At 42.3% G+C, this 25581-nt stretch overlaps 1 protein-coding gene across 2 annotated transcripts in view; it reads left to right on the top strand.

The window, feature by feature from the left end:
- ADGRG2 (adhesion G protein-coupled receptor G2) overlaps positions 1 to 15273 on the top strand; it is a 75368-nt gene extending 60095 nt beyond the window's left edge. For both annotated transcript variants that reach the window (XM_072994323.2, XM_020789189.3), the window contains 11 exons: positions 805 to 948; positions 1054 to 1176; positions 3273 to 3318; positions 3420 to 3523; positions 5264 to 5388; positions 7241 to 7509; positions 9362 to 9461; positions 11248 to 11531; positions 12535 to 12636; positions 13215 to 13367; positions 14556 to 15273. In XM_072994323.2, coding sequence (XP_072850424.2) covers positions 805 to 948; positions 1054 to 1176; positions 3273 to 3318; positions 3420 to 3523; positions 5264 to 5388; positions 7241 to 7509; positions 9362 to 9461; positions 11248 to 11531; positions 12535 to 12636; positions 13215 to 13367; positions 14556 to 14740 — 1635 coding nt within the window. In that variant the 3' untranslated portion in view covers positions 14741 to 15273. The remainder of the gene's footprint in view (positions 1 to 804; positions 949 to 1053; positions 1177 to 3272; positions 3319 to 3419; positions 3524 to 5263; positions 5389 to 7240; positions 7510 to 9361; positions 9462 to 11247; positions 11532 to 12534; positions 12637 to 13214; positions 13368 to 14555) is intronic.
- The last annotated feature ends 10308 nt before the right edge of the window (positions 15274 to 25581 follow it).

Here is a 25581-nt window from a genome sequence, read left to right as displayed (position 1 = left end):
AGGGAACAGGCTGCCCTGTACTGCCAACCCCTGTGTTTTTCCCAAAGGCACTTTGGGAGAAGAAGCTTCTTTGCCATCTAGCTGTGAATGGAAAGGCTACTCTGTTCACTCAATTAAGGATGGAAAAAGTGCTCTGCCCAGATTAGGGTAGGGTTCCAGCCCTCCATCTGTCTTCCTGCCTATGCAAATAAATGGAGAAATTGATTTACAGTGGTGCCCCGCATAGCGACAATAATCCGTGCAGCAAAAATCGCTGCAAAGCGATTTCGTCACTATGCGGTTTTAAAAAGCCCATAGGAATGCATTGAAACCCCTTCAATGCATTCCTGTGGGCTGTAAACTCACCTTTAAGCGAAAATCCTCCATACGGCCATCATTTTCGCTGCCCGGTAAGTGAGGAATCCGGGTGAAAACACAGCGGACGGCCATTTTTTTTACCCGGCAGCCATTTTGGAACCGCCGATCAGCTGTTGGGAAATCATCACTATGTGATGATCGGTATGAGAAACAGGGTACCGATCATCGCAAAGCAATTTTTCCCTATCTAAATCATTGCAATGCAATCGCAAAAGCGATTGCAAAAAAATTTGTTGCTATGCGGATTCGTCGTTAAACGAGGTGCCTGTTAAGTGAGGCACCACTGTACTGTTTTCTGTTGTGATGGGAGCCAGATGGATGCCTTAGTCTGGGTGGGCACAGAAGGTATGGGGACCTCTGCACTAGACTACACATAGAACAAAGGATAGGATAGAACAGTCTCCTCGCCTTGTTAAATATATATTTTTATATGTTGATTCCTTAAAGGTTACTCTTGGAACACAAGTACCTACAAACAATGTTGGAGCCATTACACTTCCATCCTCAGTAATGTCAAATTTGCCATTTGAAGATAAGCATCTGGCTTCTAGAATTACATTTAACTTTTTTGAGAAGACGACTCTCTTCCAGGTGATATCTCTATATTTAAAATATGCATGCAGTGTAAATATTTATACTTCAGTTTAACAAGAAATTTTAATCCCATTAATTAATATGAACATGTGCTTTTTCCAGGATCCTTCACTGAAAAATATGTCTCTGATCAGTCATGTTATATCATCAAGTGTTGCCAACCTCACAATTAACAATCTGAAGACAAATGTTACCGTCACCCTAAAAAGTGCGGGGCCTAGTCAGGTACAAGTAGATTGGGGCAATTAACAAGCTTCTTCTCCATTTATTAGAATTGTGTTTAGAGTAATCACTTCATGTGTTTGGAGTTTTCTTCTACTTATATACCTACTGTATATATTTTTATAATTAATATAACAGAATATTAGAAATGTGTGAACAATTTTCTTTGCAATGCTTGTGCGGTTTCCTATGTGTATCTAATAATAATAATAATTGTGTTCCTATTTATGGAGACCTTTTCCAGGGTTTTCTTAGGTAGTAAGTACTCAGAAGTAGTTTACCATTCCCTTCTTCTGGGTGCACCCTGAGATTGCGCAGCTTGTCCACAGCTACACAGGCTGGCTGTTCTCCCAGGAGGTGCAGTGGAGAATTGAACTCCAGACCCCTAGCTAAACAGCCAGTTATCTAAAACCATTGAGCTATCCAGTCTAAGTGTATCTAGGATACAGTAGTATTTTTGAGTCTGATTATTGAAGTTGCATTTTGCACCAAATTAAATTAAGATAATCTCTCCTCCTAATGAGAGGAAACTGATTAATCATTTTATTATGAAGATCCTTGTGGTGCCCCATCAAGGATTCGGTGTGTGTAGTTAGGAACTCCCAAGTATACTTGCACAAAACAAATCAGAATCACTCCTCTGCCCACCCTTATCGCCCCCTTGCTTCTTCCATTCCACTACCCTGAACATAACCAGACTCGTCTGACTTCAGAATCTAGGCAGGGTCATGTATGCTTAGTACACTGTCCAGAGAGTGCTTGTTCACTATGGGGCAGAATAAAAATGTCATACATACACGCTTGCTTGCTTGCTTGCTTGCTTGCTTGCTTGCTTGCTTGATTGCTTGCTTGCTTGCTTGATTGATTGATTGATTGATTGATTGATTGATTGATTGATTGATTGATTGATTGATTGATTGATTGATTGACTGATTGACTGATTGACTGATTGAATGGGGAATCACTAAGGAATCCCAGGGCTTCCTAGACAGGGCTGAAAAATGATGCTGCCTAAATCACTGGAGAAAAGGTGCTGTCAATCAGAGTTGATAATACTCAGCTTGGTGGACCAATGATCTTGTTCAGTAGAAAGCAACTTCCAAGATTTCTGTGTTCCAGACCCTTCCAGCTTGCCCTGGGCAGGTAAAAGGGGAGGTGGTGCCTGCCCCTCAGTGGGCCTCCTTTTCTTCTGAAACAAACACATGTACCCATGTCCATGAAAGAAAAATGGCAGTATTTGTGTCAGTTTCTGCTATTGTTGGGGGAAATGGGCATGATTGGTGTCACTTTTCACAACAGTGCTGGGTGTATCCTCAGCACATGTTAATTGGCAGGAACAAATGCTCCATAGAAGAGTTGGCTCTATAGCAAAGGAGGGGCAAATAAGGAGACACTTCAATGTATTTATATGTGCAAAACATACAGACTAGATTTACTGATATGCAAGCAAAAAACCTCCGATATGCAGATGATACCACTCTGATGGCAGAAAGTGAGGAGGAATTAAAGAACCTTGTAATGAGAGTGAAAGAGGAGAGTGCAAAAAACGGTCTGAAACTCAACATCAAAAAAACTAAGATCATGGCCACTGGTCCCATCACCTCCTGGGAAATAGAAGGGGAAGATATGGAGGCAGTGTCAAATTTTATCTTCCTGGGCTCCATGATCACTGCAGATGGAGACAGCAGTTCTAAAGGAAATCAACCCTGAATGCTCACTTGAAGGACAGATCCTGAAGCTGAGGCTCCAGTACTTTGGCCATCTCATGAGAAGAAAAGAGTCCTTGGAAAAAACCTTGATGTTGGGAAGGTGTGATGGCAAGAGGAGAAGGGGACGACCGAGGATGAGATGGCTGGACAGTGTCTGCGAAGCGGCCAACATGAACCTGACACAACTCCGGGAGGCAGTGGAGGACAGGAGGGCCTGGCATGCTCTGGTCCATGGGGTCACGAAGAGTCGGACACGACTAAACGACTAAATACAAACACAAGCAAAAGTGTATCTTTATTTTGAATGTATTATTCGTTATGGAGGACATGGTTTAATTCCAAAATGCCTTCAAGATGAGTAAGTAATCTTATTTTTCTCTCTCCAAACAGGATAATTCAACAGTAAGATGTGCCTTCTGGGACTTCACTAAAAATGGTATATCTGTGAGGTCATTCCTTTTAACCTGCATTAATTTTATAGTAGTTTAAAACTCTGCCAGTTCTATTTTGATAATGGAAGCTTCTGATTTCTGGCAGGTGGTGTTGGGGGCTGGGCATATGAAGGCTGTGTAGTTAAAGAGAGAAGAAGCAATGAAACTGTCTGTAGCTGCAACCACCTTACAAGCTTTGGAGTTTTACTGGTAATGGGTGTACTAACTACATAACTGAAAGTTGCATAGCAGCTCAATATATCCCTAGGTTTTCAAAGTGGATTTATTTATTTATTTATTTATTTATTTATTTATTTATTTATTTATTTATTTATTTATTTATTTATTTATTTATACCCTGCCTATCTGGTCATATTGACCACTCTAGGCAGCTGTATGACAGTAGCCCCCTCTCCATGAGCTTTACCAAACTTCAAGCTTCTTTCAAAGTACTTTTATATATAGTACCTAGATTGAATTTTTAAAATATTAATGCCTTGCTAAACTTTCAGGAACTATATTTCATTTATGGGAGGGAGAGAGAAAGAAATGCCCCAGTTCAAGCTACCACGTGTGCTAGTTAAGCCAACATATGCACACATTTCATGCTCATATATTGGTCAAGTGTGCCTTCCTAGAGTCCACAAGGACCCTGAGTACCCCCACCCTGGACATTACCCATTTTCATAATCATTATTGTTATCATAATCTTAGATCTGCAGAGCTGGAAGCAATCCTGTGGTTTACATACCTAAACCACTGAGCTATTGTTGTTGAAAAAGTCCCTTTATATTCTCTAGAGTAGGGGTCCCCAACACCTGGTCCGCGGCAGGACCAGGCTGCAGAGACAGATCTCCCCCCCGCATGCACAGAAGTACATACACACACAGATGCACGCACCACCCCGCATGCACAGATACCCCCCTACATGCACACTAAACTGGTCTGCGGTGCCAGAAAGGTTGAAGACCACTGCTCTAGAACAGTGGTTCTCAAACTTAGGTCTCCAGCTGTTCTTGGACGGCAAGAAATCCTGGCCAGCACAGGAAAAGGTGAAGGCTTCAGAGAATTGCAATTCAAGAACATCTGGGGACCCTAGATTGAGAACCACTGCTCAAGAGCACATGGGAGCAATCTTACCGCATTTGTTTTAGGCTCAGTATGAGCACTGCCCCCAAAACTGGAAGTGACTTCTAGTTATGTCCAGTTTTGTTGGGAGAGCATCCCATCCTGGGCCTTAGACTGCAGTTTTCTTGCTTAGGGTGTGAAAACATGGCAGCATTTGCCCTTGTTTATGGCAGATTTTTTTAAAAAAAAATGGTAGGTGTAGGCAGAGTATAAGGGGGTACATTTCTCCAAGGTCTGGGATGTCCATTGTGTCCTGTGGATTTTTGGAAATCACACACTCCTGTTGTGTACACTGTCCTCAAATTGCTCCTTACATATTGTTTTTTTAATAGTTAAGACTTCCAGAGTTAATTTGTTAAAAGTTTTTCATTACATGTGAAATGTGGATTATCGGTATAGGAAGAAACTAAGATCTTAAAATAGCTTTAAACAGTGATTTGAAGGTCTATTCCACTTATGGTTGTCTGGACTGAATGTAATAAGAAATTATGATTTATGATGCCAGGAAATTATGAGCCTTAAGAGAGGAGGGAAGGGCTAGCACAAGGACAGTAATGCAGAAAGCCAAGGTTTGTATAATGTATATGTCAGCTTATTTAGTCAAAAGCTGTATTCCATTGATGGGAGCAGAAAAACATATAATCTTTCCTATATTCAGAAATATTTAGTACAGTTTTGAAAAAAATTGGAATGCTATATTTCTATTTAGCTGAAGTATTTCTTGCTTTAGGTTGTATTACAAAAATAAGCTATAATTTTCAAGGAACATCTTTTCTTTGCATATATAAAAAGAAAGTTTTTTCCTCTTGTTTTCTTTTTCAGGATTTATCGAGAAATATCACTATACCCGCTATTCAAGTGCTAATTTTAACTTTCATCACCTACATTGGTTGTGGTCTTTCAGCCATTTTTCTTTCCATTACCCTTGTTACATACATTGCATTCGAGTAAGTACCTTCCCAACCCAAATTATAAAATGCAAGTCATTACTTTTATGTATCTTTGATATAGGTATAATGAAACTGAAGGACTTCCTGCACTGCTGAAGGGCATTGGTACAGTATTTTCTTTTAAAAGAATAATTTAAAAAGAATAGCTATAAACAACCTTGTATTATCACAGTTTTTCTTTTCTTTAGCAGCTAAGCAACTTTAGCTGGAGATCAAAGGTTAGGACAGAAAAATGTCACAGAAGACATAGAATTTTAAGAAGAGATGAAATTGATGGCTAATGTCGTATTAGTTATGCTTGCCAGCTTACTGTGTTTGAAATAAATCTCAGTGGTGAAGAAGTCTAGGCTATTTGCTGTGGCGCAACTCAGCACACAGGAGCAAACACTGGCCTCTTAACATTGGCTTCTTAATGTCCACCAATTCTTTGTGATATTTGTGCCGATTGTGTTACGCTGGAATAAAAACATAATACAGTACAATTCTGGCCACTGTATCCTGGAATGTTGCCCCCAAGACCCAGTGACATATTGTGGGGGAGTAGCCACTGGTGACCTGGGCAGTCTATCTGCCCTTGCCTTGCCTGCCTGGGGAGGCTCTGGGAAGCAGGGGAAAGGGAGGGCAGCTGTCCACAGAGAAGCTGAGTGATGAGGGGCACCTGAAAAGGGAGGGGGATGAGGTGGCAGCCACAATAAAGGAGGAGGAACATGAGGACTCAGGAGCTTCCCTGAGAGGATCAGAGGGAGACATGGCAACCTCGGAAACACAAGAGGCCTGGTGGGAGGCTGTCAAGGCTTGTGACCTCCTTGGGAGAGGTGGAAAGCAGGTGGGAGAAGGAACCCCAAGCAGAAGTTCCTCAGGGCCACTTTCCTGACCTTGGTACCCACGCCATCCAGTGGGAGCAGCGGTGCTGCGTTGGCCCAGCTGCAGGGCTGGCAATGAAGGCACCAGCACAAGAGACAGAGGAGGCGCCAGGAGGAGCCAAAGAGTGAACCCTTCCGCCCTCTGCCCGTCTCCAGTGGCCATCATTAAAAGGACTCTGATCAGGGCAGGCCTCTGACTAGGGCTACGACTCCTCTTCCTCTCTGTTTTTAGAAGGCAAAGACTTTCAGGGGCCTTGTGCCTTCTCAAAAGGACATTGCCTGGGAGGTTAGTGCAAGGATCTCAAACGCCAGGAAGCATATTGAGAGAGTTAAAGCCTCTGGTTCTGTTCCTGTGTGTCTGTTCAGGGGAAATAAAGGCCGATGGTGATTATTCTTACAACTTGGAACTGGGAGACCCTGCGGCTGCCAGCATCACCAGGGCTGGGACCGACAGCTCTCACACATATAGAGAGGAGTGGTTTGCACAGTTCACACATCATATGACAGCCTTTCCCAGCCTGTGTAATCAGTTGTGCTGGCTGGGGATAATGGGTGTTATAATTTGTGACTCAGAAAGACCATTTGGATTGCTTGCGACACAAAGATGTCTGCCACATATGGAGGGCACCAGATTAGGAACAGTTGCCACATAGCATGGCTTTCCAGTTTGCTTTGCCTGCAGAAGCATTTCAGGCAAATTTACAATTAGACAACTCTTGCGACCCAGTAATTTGACTCTGTCCAGGCAAACAATCCTCCTACAACAACCTTCTACTTCCAGTCAGTCCTTGTTACTCATTTCTCTTCTGTCTTGTTTCTTGAAGCATATATTGTTTTGAATTATATCTAATATTGAACAACATGTATGTTAAATATTTAATATAAGAGATGATTGAGTACCTTACTGCATGTCTTTTCAAACATAATATTAGAGGATTACTGGAGAAAATGCATCACTTGTAGCATTTCATTTATTTCTTTTATAGGAAAATCAGAAGAGATTATCCCTCTAAAATCCTTATCCAGCTATGTGTTGCCTTGCTCTTGCTGAACCTAGTTTTCCTCCTGGATTCCTGGATTGCTCTGTATGAAAACAAAAAATTGTGCATATCAGTTGCTGTGTTTCTCCATTATTTCCTTTTGGTTTCCTTCACTTGGATGGGACTTGAAGCTTTTCACATGTATCTTGCCCTTGTTAAAGTGTTCAATACTTATGTTAGGAAATACATTTTGAAGTTCTGCATTGTTGGCTGGGGTAGGTATATATTTTCCTGTATTTCTCTTTGTGATAGGTATTATTTATCTCCAATTTGTTTAGTGACTAGAAAGTGTTCTGTGTATGCTCAATTGTAGAGTAGACCTATTGAAATCAGTGGGATAAATTGGATTAATTTATTTTGCTTTCAGTGGGTCTGTTCTGAGAAGGATTAAATCTAGATCTAGCCTTATGTGTTGTGGTGGGCATGGAGTTGGAACTGGAGAAGGATGCATTAAGATAGATTCAAATAATCTTTTGCAGAACTTGGTTACAGTCTTTATCCTATTCCCTTCCTTGTAGCTGCATTTTAGTTCAACCTTCCTATCCCCGGTGCTGGGAAGAATAGCTTCCCTGTGCCTGTTCTGAGTCATCAAGGTGTGGTATCTGCTCCTACAAAAATGCACATTATATTCATTGGCTTGAAGGTTGTTAATCAAGTACATTAATTCACTTATATATGTTTTAAAATATGTTCTCTAGAAAACGTATAATACAATAGGCAACTGTTTTAAAGATTATACAGATTGGTTGTTGTGGGTTTTTCGGGCTCTTTGGCCGTGTTCTGAGGGTTGTTCTTCCTAACGTACACAGATTATTTGCACAAGGTGATCAGTGAAAATTGTTGAGAATTCTGTCTTAATGGTAATGAGCAGAGTGATGAGTGCAGCCTGACTTGTTACTCCCATTTGGCTGCTCCTGTAAAAAGGAGGCATTATAATCCATGGCTTCTCTCCCATACAATAAGACAAATTTTGAGGTTTGCTAATGGATCCAAGCTTGTTAGAGGAAAGTTAAAATTGGGGACCTGGGCTCAGATATGGTGATATAGTGGACCCAGGGCTTACAGGGTGGAGGTTCAAGAACTTTCTGATTAAAAGTTACATTGTCCACCACACTATTCAGGCTTCACTGCTCTCTCTCAGCTTAGCTGCGATCATCACATCATGCAGATGAGAAATGTTGCCTATTTGATGGTGGTTTGGCCTTAAGTGGGCAATTGAATGGGATGAGAGCCATTAATCTTATCAGAGGCCTACTTCTCATTTTTTTTAATATGAACTCAACCAAGTACATTCATTTGGGGACTCTCCTTATATGGAGGGTGACCATGGAGACTATCATGATGAGTCTTTGAACTTCCAAATTTACCATCACACCACTGTTTAGTTGTAATGCTAGTTACCCTGGTAAATCTGTGGTCACGTTTCCTGTTCCAGTTTGCGGGAAGAAAACAGACAACATATGGTAGTGCGCTGCTAATTTCTAGTAAGGTAAAATTCACTAATTTTAGCCTAAAGGTTTGTGTGACCATGGCCAGTGTATATTAAGTGATCTAAATATGTGAAATGCACTAGATAAGTCTTTATTATAGTTGTTGTTGTTGTTGTTGTTACTCATAATAGGTTGAATCCACTGAAGAGTGACTAGAAATTCTGCACAATAGGAATTTCCTGATTCCTCACATCCAAAAAAGCCTGTCCCTTAGAAGCTGTTCTGAGAGGGTAATGGACCTGGTGGAACAGCATGAGAAAGTGTGCTAAGGCGGATTAAGTAGGATGAGAGAGAATGGGGGCCTTGCCCAGGGCTGTCTTGCAAACATTCAAGTGCTTTTCCCCTCTGACAAGACATCTCAGGATGATGGGCAAAGTGTCTTTTTCAAAGAAACATGTTTTGGTTATATATGCAGCTCCCCAGGGTAGACCGGTGGATTTTTTTTTTAAAAAAATTATTTTTATTTAATTTTTTTTGCTCTCAGGCCTCCAGAGGTTGTCCAGCCTCAGCCTAAATGCTTAATGGTGTAATTCTCACTATTTCCCTCAAAACTATGTAATGACCTTTTCTCTTTCAGGAGTACCAGCAATAGTCATAGTCATTGTGTTGGCAATATCTCCAGATAACTATGGACTGGACTCATATGGAAAGTTTCCCAATGGTTCATCTGATGAATTGTAAGCCAAAAAGAGGCAAATGTTATTTATTTTAGTAATGTATGTTCAGCAATAAATGGAAAAGCAACAGTAGGCATGCAATCCATAAGCAGAAACAACATTTTAGATTAACTAATAATAAATTCATTAATTAATCAGAACTAAGAAGTTGCAAACAGGGTGAGCTTTTGTGATTTGCAGAACTATTCTTTTCTAGAGAACTTGAAAACCTAGAATTGTTTGTAAGTTTTTAATGCTTCCACAAAAGCAAATTTCAAACCAGCAGTTTTCAACTTAGAATAGTAGTGTACAAGTATTTTTTTAATCTTTGGAAATGCATTTAAAATAACCCCAGTGTTATATGTATGATGACTTGAGTACCACACATTAACTTGAGTGTTTAAAGTTTAAACAGCAGAAAATTGAGGGAATCAAAACTTGAAAATGTGCATATTTTGATTTTTGTTTAAATTGGGTAGTAGAAAGAAATAAGTGGTTGTTCTGGGTTTTTCGGGCTCTTTGGCCGTGTTCTGAAGAAAGAAATAAGCTTTACTGTAGTGGGTAATTTTTTCTTTGTACAAAATACAAAAAAAGTGATAATAAAAAAGCATTAAAGTGAAAATCTCATTAAGAAATTTTAATTTTTATTAATGAAAGCGTACTAGTTATTAACTGCAACTGACAGAGGTATACATACAGTATATAAACCTCAAATGAAGTCTGAACTCTCACTAGAAGCTAAAATGGCCATACTGCGGGGAAAAGGTGCTGTGAAGTTGCACCCAGAAAGTCAAGTTTCTATGGATTAATTTGCTTCAGCCAACCACATAAGAGTCATCAGAGAAGGATGAAGAAATAAGCCTTGTCTGCAGCTTGCGATGTTTGAATCCTCTCCTCCCTACACCTAGTGCATAGAGCTGCTTGTTTACCTCTTCCCTTCTATTTCTTTATTTTCTATTTCTTTTCTTTTTTAAGGGTTGCTGGCCTATTGCTAGAACAGCTAGGTGACCAAAGAGGGGGTGGGGGAGTGAAGTATCAGCAGAAAAACAGGAGGAAGTTTTGAATTTAGCTTGTTAAGATAGTTGTGCTCTGGCTGTCCAGATCTACAGGAGGCACAGTGAGAGCAAAGCTACCTTAAAGCTTCCTCCTCTCTTGTTGCCAATTCCTTGCTCTTTTTCCCCCCTTTGGTTGCCTAGCTGCCCCTGTGCAAGATTAGCAAGTCTTTAAAAGAAAAAAGAAAAGAGTGGGAAGATTAAAGCAGACCCTGGCACCAGATGTGGGGAAGAGAGGATTCAAATGGCAGCCAGTTTCCCTGCTGCTTTCTCACTCTCATTGATGCTGGAAAGTTGGAACAGCTTTAAATACAACAGCTACAGACTTCTCCACATTGGCTGAAGCAAGGACACCTTCTGAACTAATGCAAATGCATTAGAATCCAAAAAAGTAGAGACCCCAGTGGCGGAGGAAAAGACTATATGGAGCAGGAGGGGACTCTGGGCTGATTTGCATTGACGTTTAGGTTATATAGTCAACAGAAAACAACGTGAATCAGAATGCCCCAGTCCCAGAGCATTTTCCACATTATTTGTCAATGTACTCATGCCCTGAGGCTATCATATTGCAAGATTCAAAGACAGTGGCTGAAATATTTTTGCCTTATATGTAATGCTGGAAGAAAGAGCCTGTTTAAAGGTGGGGGCAACTGGACAAATGCAACTTTCAGCATTTTATCATATGTCGTTTCCTTTTCAGCCTGTCTGTGATACTGATTGATACTTTTTTTCATTTCTCTGTTTTGTATTTTTAGCTGCTGGATTAACAGTGATATTATTTTTTACATCACTGTTGTGGGATACTTCTGCATCATATTCTTATTAAATATCAGCATGTTTATTGTTGTGCTGATTCAGCTTTGCAGAATCAAAAAGAAGAAACAACTTGGTGCCCAGCGAAAAACCAGTATTCAAGATCTCAGAAGTGTTGCTGGTCTTACTTTTCTACTAGGAGTTACTTGGGGATTTGCCTTTTTTGCATGGGGTCCTGTAAATCTTGTATTTATGTATCTCTTTGCCATCTTTAACACTTTGCAAGGTATGTACTTAATTTTGGACCTAGAAAACAATAAGTATATATTAAACTGATAATAATAATTGTTGAATGCCTCCTCGGCGTGGCATTCAACAAGATAATAATGACCATTATTATTAAACAGATAATAAATAATTATATAAACAGATAAACAGATAATAAATATTTACATAAAATAGTAAGAAAAATTAGTTCTACCTGGGTTTGCAAAAAGTTATCTCATACTGATATTTAATTAACAGAATATAGCTGTAGCTGTATTCAAAACACTTTTTATGTAATAGTTCCATTAAATATTTAAGGAGCCATGTGTTCATTCTTAATTTCACTAGTCCAGAATGGCCAACAGTTTAATGAGTTTTCCATATCAGATATTTCCTACACTGATGTTATCTGATGTTGTAGTTAGGACATTATTGGAAGATAGTAGGTTGCCATGAGAGTGAAACAAGAGTTTGCATCTTTTGGTTTAATACATAAATTCTGTCAAAAGCATTATTTAATAAATGTGAAAAAAATATAGCACTTCAAGAAATGTAAGAAAATGTCAGATTAAAATGCAGGAAAGTATTGGGAATATTTTGTTTATAGCAGTACACAAAATGCTGCAATGAGAACACCTCTGTCATCAATACCAAGCTGTAATTACAGGCAAAATTCATTTTGCTCTGTGAAGTTTTTTTATACTTCACACAAATATTTTGAACATCCATACCAGCACATGTATTTAAACTTTTTGTAAGAGAATAGTAAACATATTCCTCCCTTCTTTCCTCCTTTTTTCAAAAAAATATTTCATTGGTATTATTTACACAATAATATATCTTCTGTGATAATAATGGGAGTTGTGTGAAATGACCTCATCCTTCCACTATGCAAATGCAATTTCATCGTCAGGGAAGAAAGCTACCCTTTGGTAGTGAATGGGATGATTTTGCAACTTTATCTAAAATTGGTAAGCAGAATAAATTCAGTGGTATCAAATGTGAAACACATTATTTTGCAGGGTTTTTTATTTTTATCTTCTACTGCGTAGCGAAGGAGAATGTTAGGAAGCAATGGAGAAGATACCTGTGTTGTGGGAAGTACAGACTGGCTGAAAATTCCGGTACATATTAAAACATTGTTATTTGTAATCGTACAGTGCACAATGATAGTAAGACGGAGTGAAAAGTCTCATGCTTCAACTGAAAAGCACTTCCACTTGTGGAAGGCAACCCTCCAGTTCTGCTGATTCCTCAGAACCTGTGCTGTCACATTGTGCAATCATGGATAAGTCCTGTAGATGTATGGTTATTCACACTTTCCACTGAATGTGAGGTGGTTGTTGGCACATCTAATAGTGTTGTCCTGCTGTTCTGCATCTTCTCCAGCAATGTTAATCAAAGCAGATCTGAAGAGTTGAACAGGGGTTCTATGCCCGCGCAGAAAGAAGTAGATGAGATGGATTTCCTAAATTAGCCTACAGACACAAGGATTCCATTTACAGAGAGACTTGAAATGTAAAGCCAGTATCAGCAATAACAATAATAATGCTAATTTTACAAAGAACTAGCAAAATTCAGAACTGTAAAATCACAGAGAATAAATATGGATTGCAAATCTAGATTTAGAATTAAATTCTACAGTATTTCTGAATTGAACTTTTAACATACTACTATTTCTCTTCCCCTTATTCTACTGCAGATTGGAGTAGAACAGCTACTAATGGGTTAAAGAAGCAGAATGTTAACCAGGGTGTATCCAGTTCTTCCCACTCCTTACAATCAAACAGCAACTCCACTAATTCCACCTCAATGCTGATGAATAATGATCATTCAGTACACGCAAATGGGAATGGTATGTATAATTTAAAATATTCAGGTCCCCCCCAAAAAAGTATATGATAAGTGGCTGTATATAATAAGAGAAATGAAACAATGGCTGAGCTGTAAATTCATAAAAAGTATTATTCCAACAAGCATTTTATTCATTAATTTATTTTATTTCATACATTTATATCCCACATTTCATCCAAATAGTCCAATGCAACAGACATATTCCTCTATCTTCATGTTCACAATAACTTTGTAAGGTAGGGCTGGGCCAAAAGCTAGTGATTGGCTCCAAGGTCACTCACTGAGTTGAATCAAGAAGTGCAGATTTGAACAAAGGCCTCGCAAGTTCCAGTCCAACACTTTAAGAACTACAACTACACTGGCTATACCATACTGGCATATGCCTCTATAGCATATATAGCTTCCTGTATCACACTTGTTATTTTGATAATATTTCATGATCTGCTTATTGAAATGTATTGGAGATTCTATTTTAACTCTTATATTTATTCTCTATATGACTAAAGAAAGTACTGTACCAGGTGATGCTCCACAGCATTAGAATGGTCCAAGAAAGTTGACTCAGTGAAAAGCATGTATGTTGGTTTACTCTGGCTCCTACTCAATAGACAGAAGCAAACAAGAGTAATTTTAAATTGTGAATATATATTGGCTGTGTTTGAATGTGAAACTAGGAGTGCTTGAAATATTGCACAGTGACTTCCGAGGTCTTTGCCACATTCTATATTTGACCTAAGGTAGGTGCTCTAGAGTACAGATCAATAATAAATTGGAGTCTCATGGATCCAAGGCAGGCAGACGCAAAACCAACCATGTCTTGTTGGCTCTGTTAAGTGCCGTCCATAAGATTTCACAACACTATTGTTTTCACCACAACAATTAAACCCTCATTTTCATGGTATGTACTACTGTGGTTAAAAGTAAGACATGCATGTGTGGAGCCATTTCTCAGGACCAATTTATATGTTACTTGGGAGATAACTGCATGTGGCAGTATCTTTTATAACTAAGAGCCTGCGGATATCACATCTGGAAGGGCCCACAGAAGACTCCAGTTCTTTATACCATACAGAAAAATATAAAAGATGAAACTGGACCTTAGTTCGCAAGGAATCAAACTGCTCCTAAGGGCCAGTGACTTGCCACAGCTGACAAACATTTCTAACAATCATTTTGCTTAACATTTCAGGTAATGCCCCTAGTGAGAAGAATGGAGTTTCTTTCAATGTGCAGAATGGTGAAGTACAACTTCCTGACTTTTCAGGAAAACAATTTGTATTACAGGAAAATAATGACACTAGCCTTAAAAAATCTTGTATTTCTTTGAGAAGGACTTCAAAGAGGGGGAGCCTGCATTTCATTGAACCTATGTGATATTTTAAAAAGGAGTCTTCATTCTAAATCCAGTAATGACATACAGGCTTATTTTCATTGTTTTATATGATGTAAGAAGACTAAGAAGGACATTATTTAATATATAATAGCAAAGCTTCAAGGCAGCCTCAAATGATCAAGACTTTGTATTTTTATTTTCTTTTAACATCAGTGATACTGAAAAGGTACTTTAGACAAAGCACTATGGCTAGAAAACATGGTTAGCATAATCTGCTTTTTTTAAAGATAAGATGTAGAAGATATTTTTGCAATTTAATTATAAAGTTGAAAGTTAAGAAAAACTCAAAACATTGTGCAGTAAAGTTGTACTGATACAGAAAACAACAAACTAAATGTCAAAAGAGATGCTTAAATTCTCTTTCAAAATAATATGTCTATAGTTTCCTTCCATTACGATGTAGCCACATACATCGGAGTATGTATATAGACAAAACAACATCTACCTTTGATTATGTTATTATTTTATATTTATTTCTTGTAAATTAAATTTATTATTCATTTGTACAGAAAAATATGCATGTGTAGTCTTGAAGCTTTATTGCAATTATAAATTGGTACAAAGTTTATAATTTCAGTTATATTTACATTTAAAGCTTGTCCTAGATAGAGGATAGCCATGGAAGTCTCATATTGAAAACCACAGACTCTTGTGGTATCTTAAAGATTAACAGTATTTATTATAACTCTTCATGGACTATAAATCTCTTCATTAGTCCTTTTTGTTACATAGCTTTAATCCAGTATAATTTGGTAAGAGCAATGTTGGAAGAACATGTAAAATGCAAGAGGGATTTCTCTAAAAACACAGAATCAGGTTTATCACAATTAAAAGTGCCATATGAAAGGCTAATATCAGACTTTTAAAAAAATCCCTGTAATTCTAAGACTGTTAGTGCTAAATCTATTACTGTCTTCCCTAGAATAGTATAGCAGTATTAAAATAAAGCCAGTTATACAGGCTGAGGCTTGAAATGTGCTTCAGATAGTGAGCATCCCATGAAATTCATTGGGGGAATGAATTGCAAGGGAAATCCATCCTTCATTGCTCTTTTTGAAAGAAAGGGAAAACTTTCTATTACTCTCAAGACAACAATTGCAGGGAGGAACATCAGCAAGCATGACTTAATTCTTCCAGGGCTACTGTATTCCCTAACTGATGAAAGATATGGACATGAGCCATCCATGGCTGGAAACAGGTTGGGGAATGTGGTGAGGTGCAGAATAATTTTGACAAACAGTATTCCCTTGCAAGGAATGGGACTCCACCCTACCTGCAGATTTAGCTTTCAGAACCTCTGTGTGAGACAGAATAATTCTATTATAAATATAGAACAGCAGTTTTTCCCAGCCAAGCCAATGAAGGCCCTGCTGTTGAGAACTTATATTGTTTGTCATTCGTCAATCAGTGCTTTATCATGAAAGCTACAAAGTTACTTATTAAGTTTACCTTTCTCTGAATTAATTCAACATGAATGAATGATTACAGTATATTAATTCTTAGTCTGTATGAACACTATCTTATATAGATGGAAAACTCAAGGACCATTCTTAGAGGAGGATGACTACTAGGCCACACGTAGATGATACAAATACTGCATGCTCTATAATAATCTCATATTTTACAGTAGAATATGGGGATAAGAGGTCTTTGAATCAGATCATGTCAGCAGTCATTCACAGGGAATATTTTGTGTTTCTTTAAGGCTAACAAGCCAAGATTTTTCAAATGCCTCAGAGATTCAACTAGACCTAAGCAGACTAATATTGGTATGGCTTCCTATCAACATGTCTCCAAATAGCTGAATAAAGCAACAATTCATATTTTTATTTTAATTTATGGTTATAATTTTCCATCCCAGCCCTAGACCGTTTGAATGCTAATATGTATAGACAGTGGCAGGTAAAATTTTATTCATCAGATGTCCAGAAACGAAATAACATGAATAGAGTAACCAGATGATATTCTTTCAAGGGTTATAAATAAAGCTGTGACTACACTGTGATTTGATCCACAACCTGTATTATAATCGAATTTGAGGTCAGTGATCACACAGGGGCCACAGTTTGATTCTGGACTTCAGTGGTCACACTCGATGCAATGTGATTCGCATCTCAGTCTACAGTTTCTCCTTCTTTCCTTCCTTCCTCTGGTCCTGCCTCAGCTGATCCTTTTATGGTTTGCTATCAAGCTGCTTGGTTTTTAAAAGGTTGTACAGTGTTCTGGAAGGGATGGCAGCATTCCAAAGTTCTTCTTAACCTGTACAGAAATACCATATACCAGCGGAATGTCTTTTGTCTCTTTTCTTCATATTTTTAAACATTTTTTTACCAGAAGTGATCTAGCATTAAACTTATCACATCGATACTAGTACTCTAGCATTAATCTTAAATATGTAAAATAAAATTTAAAAAGAGGACAATGTGAGGCTCCCAAGGTGGAAGCCATGGTTGGAGTGCCGCTGCTCTTGAAGAATAGCAGCCAGACACAGACTTCCCCCCCACCATCCCCACCGCGACGGGAAGAGAAAGGAGTGGGAACCCCTGACTGGGGAGCAGAAGGCGGCGGATCCCTCACCCTAAACAAGGGGGTAGACACCCGTGACTTAGAGGAGGACATGAAGGGGTTAAGGATTGCCCGCGAAACGGGACGGCCTCAGGCGGGAAAAAGGGAGGAGGAGATTGAGGCGGGGATGGGGGATATAAGGGGGAGACCAAGGGATATTCCGGGCGGTTGGGAGTGGGTGTGGATGGAGGATCCGTGGACCCACAAATGGGAACAAGTCCGGGTGCCGCATGAAGAGGCGGAGAAGCGCCGACAGCTTGGGCTGAAGCCCCGTCCGTCTTACTGGGGTGAGACGGAGGCGAGAGAGTGGCGCAGAAAACTCAGGGAAGAGAGAGAGGCGGTGGCTCGAGAGCTGGAAAGGAAACGCCAATGGCACATTTCCGAGCTGAAGAAGCTGGGGGGCTACCCGGGCCCTGGGGCTACACCCTAGAAGATGGGTCATCATGGGACGGTTGGAGCGGAGACGAGGAGACCCTTCCCTTAATCTCCTTAGAAGAAGAAGCGAACCCTGGACCAGGCCCTGTGCCGCCTCCAACAGGTCCCTGGAACCCAGAGAACTCTAACCCTTTTATACATAGTTTGTGGACCCCTCCCAAACCGAACCCGGGTCTCCAGACGTCTCTAAATCCGTTTATGGGAGTTATCAATGAAGATGTTAAGGTTGAAATAAATACGTTGCCGTTTGGTTTATCACAAGAGTCTCGTCCGTTTATTGGAGAAGGGACAGCCCGCCTACACGAACCCTCACATATTGGCGCCCAACGCGGGGGGCTGTCTGCCATGCAAGAAACGGACGGATGGATACGGCAAATAACAGAAGGACAAGAAGCATTGATGAAACAACTGGCAGATCAACAGAAACTCATCATAGATCAACTAAGCAGAACGCAAATAGGGTCCTCGGCCAAGACGCCAGCTGCGGAAGGAAGAGGGGCAATTGCACACCGCCCACCGATCAAACTCCAAAAGATGGGTCCCCAAGATGACCCGGCGGCGTTCTTGAATATATTTGAACGAGTGGCGGTGTCAGCGCAATGGCCAAAGGACCAGTGGGCTCTAATTGTCACACCTTACCTAACGGGCTTACCTCAGGAAATAGTGGACACGTTAGACCCAGAAGATGCAGGGGACTATGAAAAGGTCAAAACAGCGATCCTCAACACACTGAATCTGAATGAGGAGGCCTACCGTAGACGATTTAGGGAATTGCGACTGAAGCCGGGCATACACCCGCGGACGGTGGCGCAAAAGATGCGGGTAAACGCTACGAGATGGGTACAACCGAAGGGGAAAACGGCAGAACAGGTGTTAGAATTAATAATACTGGAACAATTGGTATCGACATTGAACTCTGGACCCAGGAACTGGGTAGTGAAACACAAACCCACATCGGTAGAGGGCGCTGTGACGTTACTAGAGGACTATCTAGGAGCCGAAGATCCATGGTCAAATCGCCCTGCAGCAGGGGGAGAGAAACCCCGGAGCAAGGACAAGATGGCGGAGACGGTAAACGCAGGAGCTCCACGAGGAACCCCGATGGCGACTCCGAAAAAACAGGGCCCCGACCGTGTCGAGTATGTGAACCCAACCGGATCACGGATCCCTCGCCCGACGATCACAACCGACCCGGCGAAAAGCAAGCTAGCCCCCACCTGGAACCAGGGGAAAGAGAAAATGACTGCCTGCTTCGGCTGCGGCCAGTTCGGCCACATCCGGAAATTCTGCCCCGCCGAAGAGTATGCGTGGGCCAACATCTATGCGAACGCGGCTAAGGTGGGTGAGAAGTTCCATCCCGGGTGGGTGGTGACTGCCGAGGTTAACGGACAGAGGAAAAGGGCCCTAATAGACACTGGGTGCACCCGATCCCTGGTACGAGAACTAGAGGGACCGAGACTGGGGGAAACGGTGGTAGTAAGGTGCATCCACGGGGACGCCAAAGAATATGATACGGCCAGGGCAAACGTGACTATCGGGACCCAGGAGGCCATCTTGGAAGTAGGAGTCGTCCCAGGCCTAACCCGCGAGATGTTGTTGGGCAGGGACCGGCCGGGCCTGGAGGACCTGGCGCGACGAGCAGAGGACGGACTGGTTGGCGAACGAGAAGAGGGAGAAGGGGAAGGAGAGATAATGCAGTTGTCCCGAGATCAAGTAAGGGGCCTGCAACAAGACGACCCTTCCCTAAGGCCTTGTTTCCAAAAGGCCCACCCTGAAGGGGAGACCCCGGTAAATGGGGAAGGGTTTGAAGTGCGACGAGGACTGCTGTATCAGATACGAAGAGGGGAACAGGGGGAGGAGTCAACCCTGGTAGTCCCCGACCACTTGAGGAGCTGGGTAATACACTGGGCCCACGATTTGCCAGTGGCCGGTCACTTGGCCGCTCAGAAAACGTTGGCCCGCATCCGCCAGAGGTTCTTTTGGCCAGACATGGTGAAGCACGTGGAAGATTATTGTAAATCATGTCCCCAATGCCAGTTAACGCAACCTAGGACCGGTCCGGGGGCGGGCCTGGTGCCTATGCCGTTGGTGGATAGGCCCTTTGACCGCATTGCCATGGACATTGTAGGACCCCTGACCAAGTCGGAAGGGGGACATCAGTACGTGTTGGTGATAATTGATTATGCGACGAGATACCCAGAGGCCCTCCCTTTGAGGTCAACAACGGCGAAAGTACTGGCCAAAGAGCTTTTGGGGGTGTTTTCGAGGGTGGGATTCCCAAAGGAGGTGCTAACGGACCAGGGAACTAATTTCATGAGCTTAACGTTTAAGCAAATGTGGGAACTATTAGGGGTCAAGCCCCTCCGGACTTCCATTTATCATCCCCAGGCCAACGGATTGGTAGAAAGGTTCAACCGGACTCTGAAGGGGATGTTGAGAAAGGTGGCGATGGAACACCCTAAGAAATGGCATATGTTTGTTAACCCTCTAATGTTTGCCGTGCGGGAAGCCCCTCAGTCCTCGACGGGCTTCTCGCCATTTGAATTGTTGTACGGGAGGAAACCTAGGGGGGTGCTGGACCTCATCCGAGAAAAGTGGGAGGAGGGTGAAGATGCTTCACGGAATGCCCTGCAGCAAATAGTAGAGATGAGGAATAATTTGAAGATGGCCTGGGAGGTGGCTCAGGAGAATCTGGCCCAAGCACAGGGAAAACAGAAAGAGCGTTATGATAGGAAAGTGAAACTTAGAGAATTCGAAGTGGGACAAAGGGTATTAGTGTTGCTGCCGACTGAGACTTCTAAATTTCTGGCAAAATGGCACGGGCCGTATGAGGTGGTGAAACGGCTCAGTGAAGTAGATTACGAAGTGGAAACCCCAGATAGGAAAAAGAAAAGGCAGGTTTTTCACGTAAATCTACTAAAAGCGTGGGTAGACCGTGAATGCTTCTTCGATGGAGAGACGGATGAGGAATTGGGGCCGGAAGTAAGCCAGATGCAAGAGGAAGAAGAAATCATTGTGGGCAGGCTCCTGAACCCCACCCAGAGGGAGCAAGCCCTATCCTTGAAAGGTGAATTTCCCCAGGTGTTCTCAAAGATTCCGGGTCAAACAAATTTGGTAGAACACCATATTGAAACTGACCCCGGGGTGGTGGTAAGGGAGAATGGTAGAACGTGGCCCCACCACGTGAAGGCCTTAATAGAAAAGGAAGTGGAAGACATGTTAAGTATTGGGGTTATAGAACCGGCTAAGGGCCCCTGGCGCAGCTTTCCCGTCATTGTACCCAAACCCGACGGGTCCCTCCGGTTCTGTGTCGATTTTAGGAAAGTTAATGCGGTCTCAAAGTTTGATGCGTATCCCATGCCCAAGGTGGGAGACTTGCTAGATAAATTAGGGAATGCCCGGTACCTGAGTTCGATCGATTTAACTAAAGGATATTGGCAAATTCCGGTGAGAGCCCAAGATAGAGAGAAGACGGCCTTTTGCACCCCTAAGGGGCTCTTCCAATTCGTTAAAATGCCCTTCGGGCTACATGGGGCAGCCGCGACCTTCCAGAGGCTTATGGATCGGTTGTTAGACTCGCAACGGGACTGGGCTGCGGCTTATATAGATGATATCATTGTTTTTAGCACCAGTTGGGAAGAACACCTAACCCACTTACGGAGGGTCTTCAAAGAGTTGAGGAAGGCCGGCCTAACCGTCAACCCCAAAAAATGCAAAATCGGCGTAGACAAGGTAGAATACCTGGGCTTCAGGGTAGGACAAGGGGAGGTACAGCCTCAGGAGGAAAAGGTGACCAAGATCTCGCAATGGTATAAGCCACGTACTAAGAAGGAGGTACAGCAATTCCTGGGTCTGATTGGCTATTACAGGCAGTTCATACCCCAGTTCGCATCCATAGCTGCCCCACTCACGGACCTCACCAGAAAAGGGGCTTCAGTTAAAGTGAAGTGGGGACCTGCCCAAGAAAGGGCTTTCGAGACCTTGAAGGGGATCATATGTGAACTGCCCATAAGATTCTCCCCGGATTTCAGCTATCCCTTCATCCTCTTCACTGATGCTTCGGATAGAGGTTTAGGGGCGGTATTGTCCCAGGTTAGAGAGGGTAAAGAATACCCTATTCTCTATTTGAGCCGGAAGTTGAAACCCCGAGAAGAAAGATACGCGGTTATAGAAAAAGAGGCGCTGGCCATAAGGTGGGCCACCCACACTCTGAAGTACTATCTCCAGGGAGCCCCCTTCACCTTGGTAACAGACCATGCCCCCTTACAATGGTTAAACCGTATGAAGGAAACGAACCCCAGGCTTACCCGCTGGTACCTAGCACTACAACCCTATTCTTTCAAGGTCCAATACCGTAAGGGTAAGGAACACTCTAACGTAGATTATTTTTCCCGGCAGGGTCCGTGGGCGCGGAGCGAGGAAGAGCGTGCGGCACTCTCGGATGGGGGGGTATGTGAGGCTCCCAAGGTGGAAGCCATGGTTGGAGTGCCGCTGCTCTTGAAGAATAGCAGCCAGACACAGACTTCCCCCCCACCATCCCCACCGCGACGGGAAGAGAAAGGAGTGGGAACCCCTGACTGGGGAGCAGAAGGCGGCGGATCCCTCACCCTAAACAAGGGGGTAGACACCCGTGACTTAGAGGAGGACATGAAGGGGTTAAGGATTGCCCGCGAAACGGGACGGCCTCAGGCGGGAAAAAGGGAGGAGGAGATTGAGGCGGGGATGGGGGATATAAGGGGGAGACCAAGGGATATTCCGGGCGGTTGGGAGTGGGTGTGGATGGAGGATCCGTGGACCCACAAATGGGAACAAGTCCGGGTGCCGCATGAAGAGGCGGAGAAGCGCCGACAGCTTGGGCTGAAGCCCCGTCCGTCTTACTGGGGTGAGACGGAGGCGAGAGAGTGGCGCAGAAAACTCAGGGAAGAGAGAGAGGCGGTGGCTCGAGAGCTGGAAAGGAAACGCCAATGGCACATTTCCGAGCTGAAGAAGCTGGGGGGCTACCCGGGCCCTGGGGCTACACCCTAGAAGATGGGTCATCATGGGACGGTTGGAGCGGAGACGAGGAGACCCTTCCCTTAATCTCCTTAGAAGAAGAAGCGAACCCTGGACCAGGCCCTGTGCCGCCTCCAACAGGTCCCTGGAACCCAGAGAACTCTAACCCTTTTATACATAGTTTGTGGACCCCTCCCAAACCGAACCCGGGTCTCCAGACGTCTCTAAATCCGTTTATGGGAGTTATCAATGAAGATGTTAAGGTTGAAATAAATACGTTGCCGTTTGGTTTATCACAAGAGTCTCGTCCGTTTATTGGAGAAGGGACAGCCCGCCTACACGAACCCTCACAGACAATTGAGAGGAAAGAACATGGAGGCAGGTGTTTCTGTAGTCCTGAACATCATGCCCCAACTGCCTGCGTTGTCAAAACACCACCTATAGATGTGCCTCCAGTCCTTACAGGAACAAATCAACTGACCACATGGGGAAAAGTCCATTGAAATTGCTCCAGCTTGAAAAAAGGAGAAGACCCCAGCAGCGGGGTTGGGGGGAGCTGTATTGGGAGCAAAAAGAGTCGGATTGATTCAAATTTGTCTTTATGTGACATGATCAGGGGAAAATAATTCAAGTCAATTCATACTATAACTGCAGGAAATCCTGCAGAAATTGATTGTGTAATGATAGCCTAAAAGGGAATTTCAGCAGGTATGTACCTTGGCAAGAACATTTAACCTGCTGAATAAATGCCTTCTACATAATTTTGAACTGTGCAGGAAGCTTTTGAACCTGGCCACTCTAGACAGTAGGAAACAGGAGATTGTAGACCACAGGTATCCTGACTATTACAGGAGTTAGTCCTAGCTGTAAATTCCTGCCATGTAAAGATAATGAAACCAGTTTATGACTTGTAATATGACTTGTAATTGCATTTTTGTTCTAATTTCAGTGGCTGGCTTGTTGAATTTACAGAGCTTTAAAAAGTATTTATTCTTCTGTTGTCTGTTTTTTTTAAATTTCAAACACATAGAATGTTTGTAACTTTTTAATAAATCTGGTTTGTAATAAGAAATGTGTATGGTAGCATATAATCTTGTACTCTGCACTGCTACTTTATCAGAAATCTAATGGAAAATCTATCTCTAGCTCTAGAACTAGCTGTGAGAGACCCATCCTGGTTGTGCACAAGAGGAATGCCAACCTGAAATAGCTATACGTACACATATTTTAAGCCCTGAATGTTACTGATCTAAGCTCCTACCACGTTACATTTTTGGATTACAACTCTCACAATACCTGAAGCAGCATGATAAAAGACCATGCTCTCTATGGTATTATGGGAGCTGTAGTTGAAAACAGTATCTTCTGTCTTTGTATGAACTAAACTTCATCTCAGGTTTAAAGTGGCAGTTATGGAAGTGACAGCTAGTGAATACTTGCAGTGTTCTTAATAGAATACCAGATATTCCATGTAGATCTGGTAAAGTGTCAGACATTGGGCAATGGGTGGAGCAAATAGTACCGTTTGAAAGTAGCCTTTTTTTTTGGACTATAATTCCCAGAATTCCCTAGTTGGTGTGGCTGTGCTGCCCAGGGGAATCTGAGGTAGAGAGGGGACTATAGGCTGCTTCTGAGTTGACTGACATCCACTCCAGTCCAGAAAGGGCCCTCCGAGCCAAAAGCTCTCAAAGGCATCATATGTAAGTTGCAACATATCCAAGATGAGAATGGCTCAATTTTATAATCACAGCGATCTTCCAAGCACAGCATTTGTTTCCCTCCTTTATTGTTACTTGATGGTAGGAGATAATGGGATTTACTGGGACTCAAAACCCTCAGTATTGACAATTTAGCAGTACTAGTACTTCAGTGCTTGTCAACACCTCACCCCACCCTATCTTTTGAAGACTACAATAAATAATAGTTTGCTTTACTGGCCAATTCTTTGTTAAAACAGGGGAAAAGTGCAAGGGTGTGCCTGGGATTTTCATGTGGCTCCCTTCTCCATGGCAGCAGGCAAGCTAGCACAAGGCAGGATAAGGAAGCAGCTGCGAGCAAGCAGTTGTGTATCTTACATAATGGCGATCTTGAAGCTCAACAGGCTAAATTTCAGGGAATGGAGAAGAAAACCTGATTCTCATTTCCAGAAAAGCAACAGCCTGCAATCAGTCTGTGCTGAACTTGTACTTCCCTGCTAAAATGGCAAATAAGTACCACAAGGCTATATGTATTAAAGATAATATAAAACAGCACAAAAAGATAAGAGTTTGGGGAAGAAGGAAAGGATACAGGGACTTGGTGGTGGCAGTGTTTCTGGGACAAAGAGAGATAAGAGAAATATTTAGAGACGTGGGGAAAGTTCCAATAAGATCAGTGCAGAACCTGAAAGAAAAGTGGAAGCAAATGCTATGGCTGGAAGAGCCCTTAGTTAATAGTTGTTGAGAGACTTATCTGCTATGAATTTATTTAACCCCTTTTAAAAGAGAGCTAAGCTAGTAGGTAACACCTTGCATATAGAAATGTTTCTCTTAGAAAGAATCTACGCATATAGGCTCACAGAGGGAATGTCAGTTACCTCATCAGCTGGCCGCCTGGCTTTTGAATCTCTCCCAACAAGCTGAATTTGCTTTGACACTTGGGCCTGACTTAATACACTTCACAGGAATGCTATAATTTCCAGTCCACATTGTGATCAGATACAATTGGAGAACAAGAGATGGGGAAGGCTAATTTAAAGAGGCACCCTATCTCTACTGGCTGTACAAACATGAGTATAAGCAGGACCAATCATATTGTGGTACATAATACGTACACTTTACTGTTATGGCAA

The sequence above is a fragment of the Pogona vitticeps genome, chromosome 3 (assembly GCF_051106095.1).
Source record: "Pogona vitticeps strain Pit_001003342236 chromosome 3, PviZW2.1, whole genome shotgun sequence".
Classification (NCBI taxonomy): domain Eukaryota; kingdom Metazoa; phylum Chordata; class Lepidosauria; order Squamata; family Agamidae; genus Pogona; species Pogona vitticeps.
Note: the sequence above shows the minus strand (reverse complement) of the source record. Positions and strands in the feature narration are given on the sequence as shown.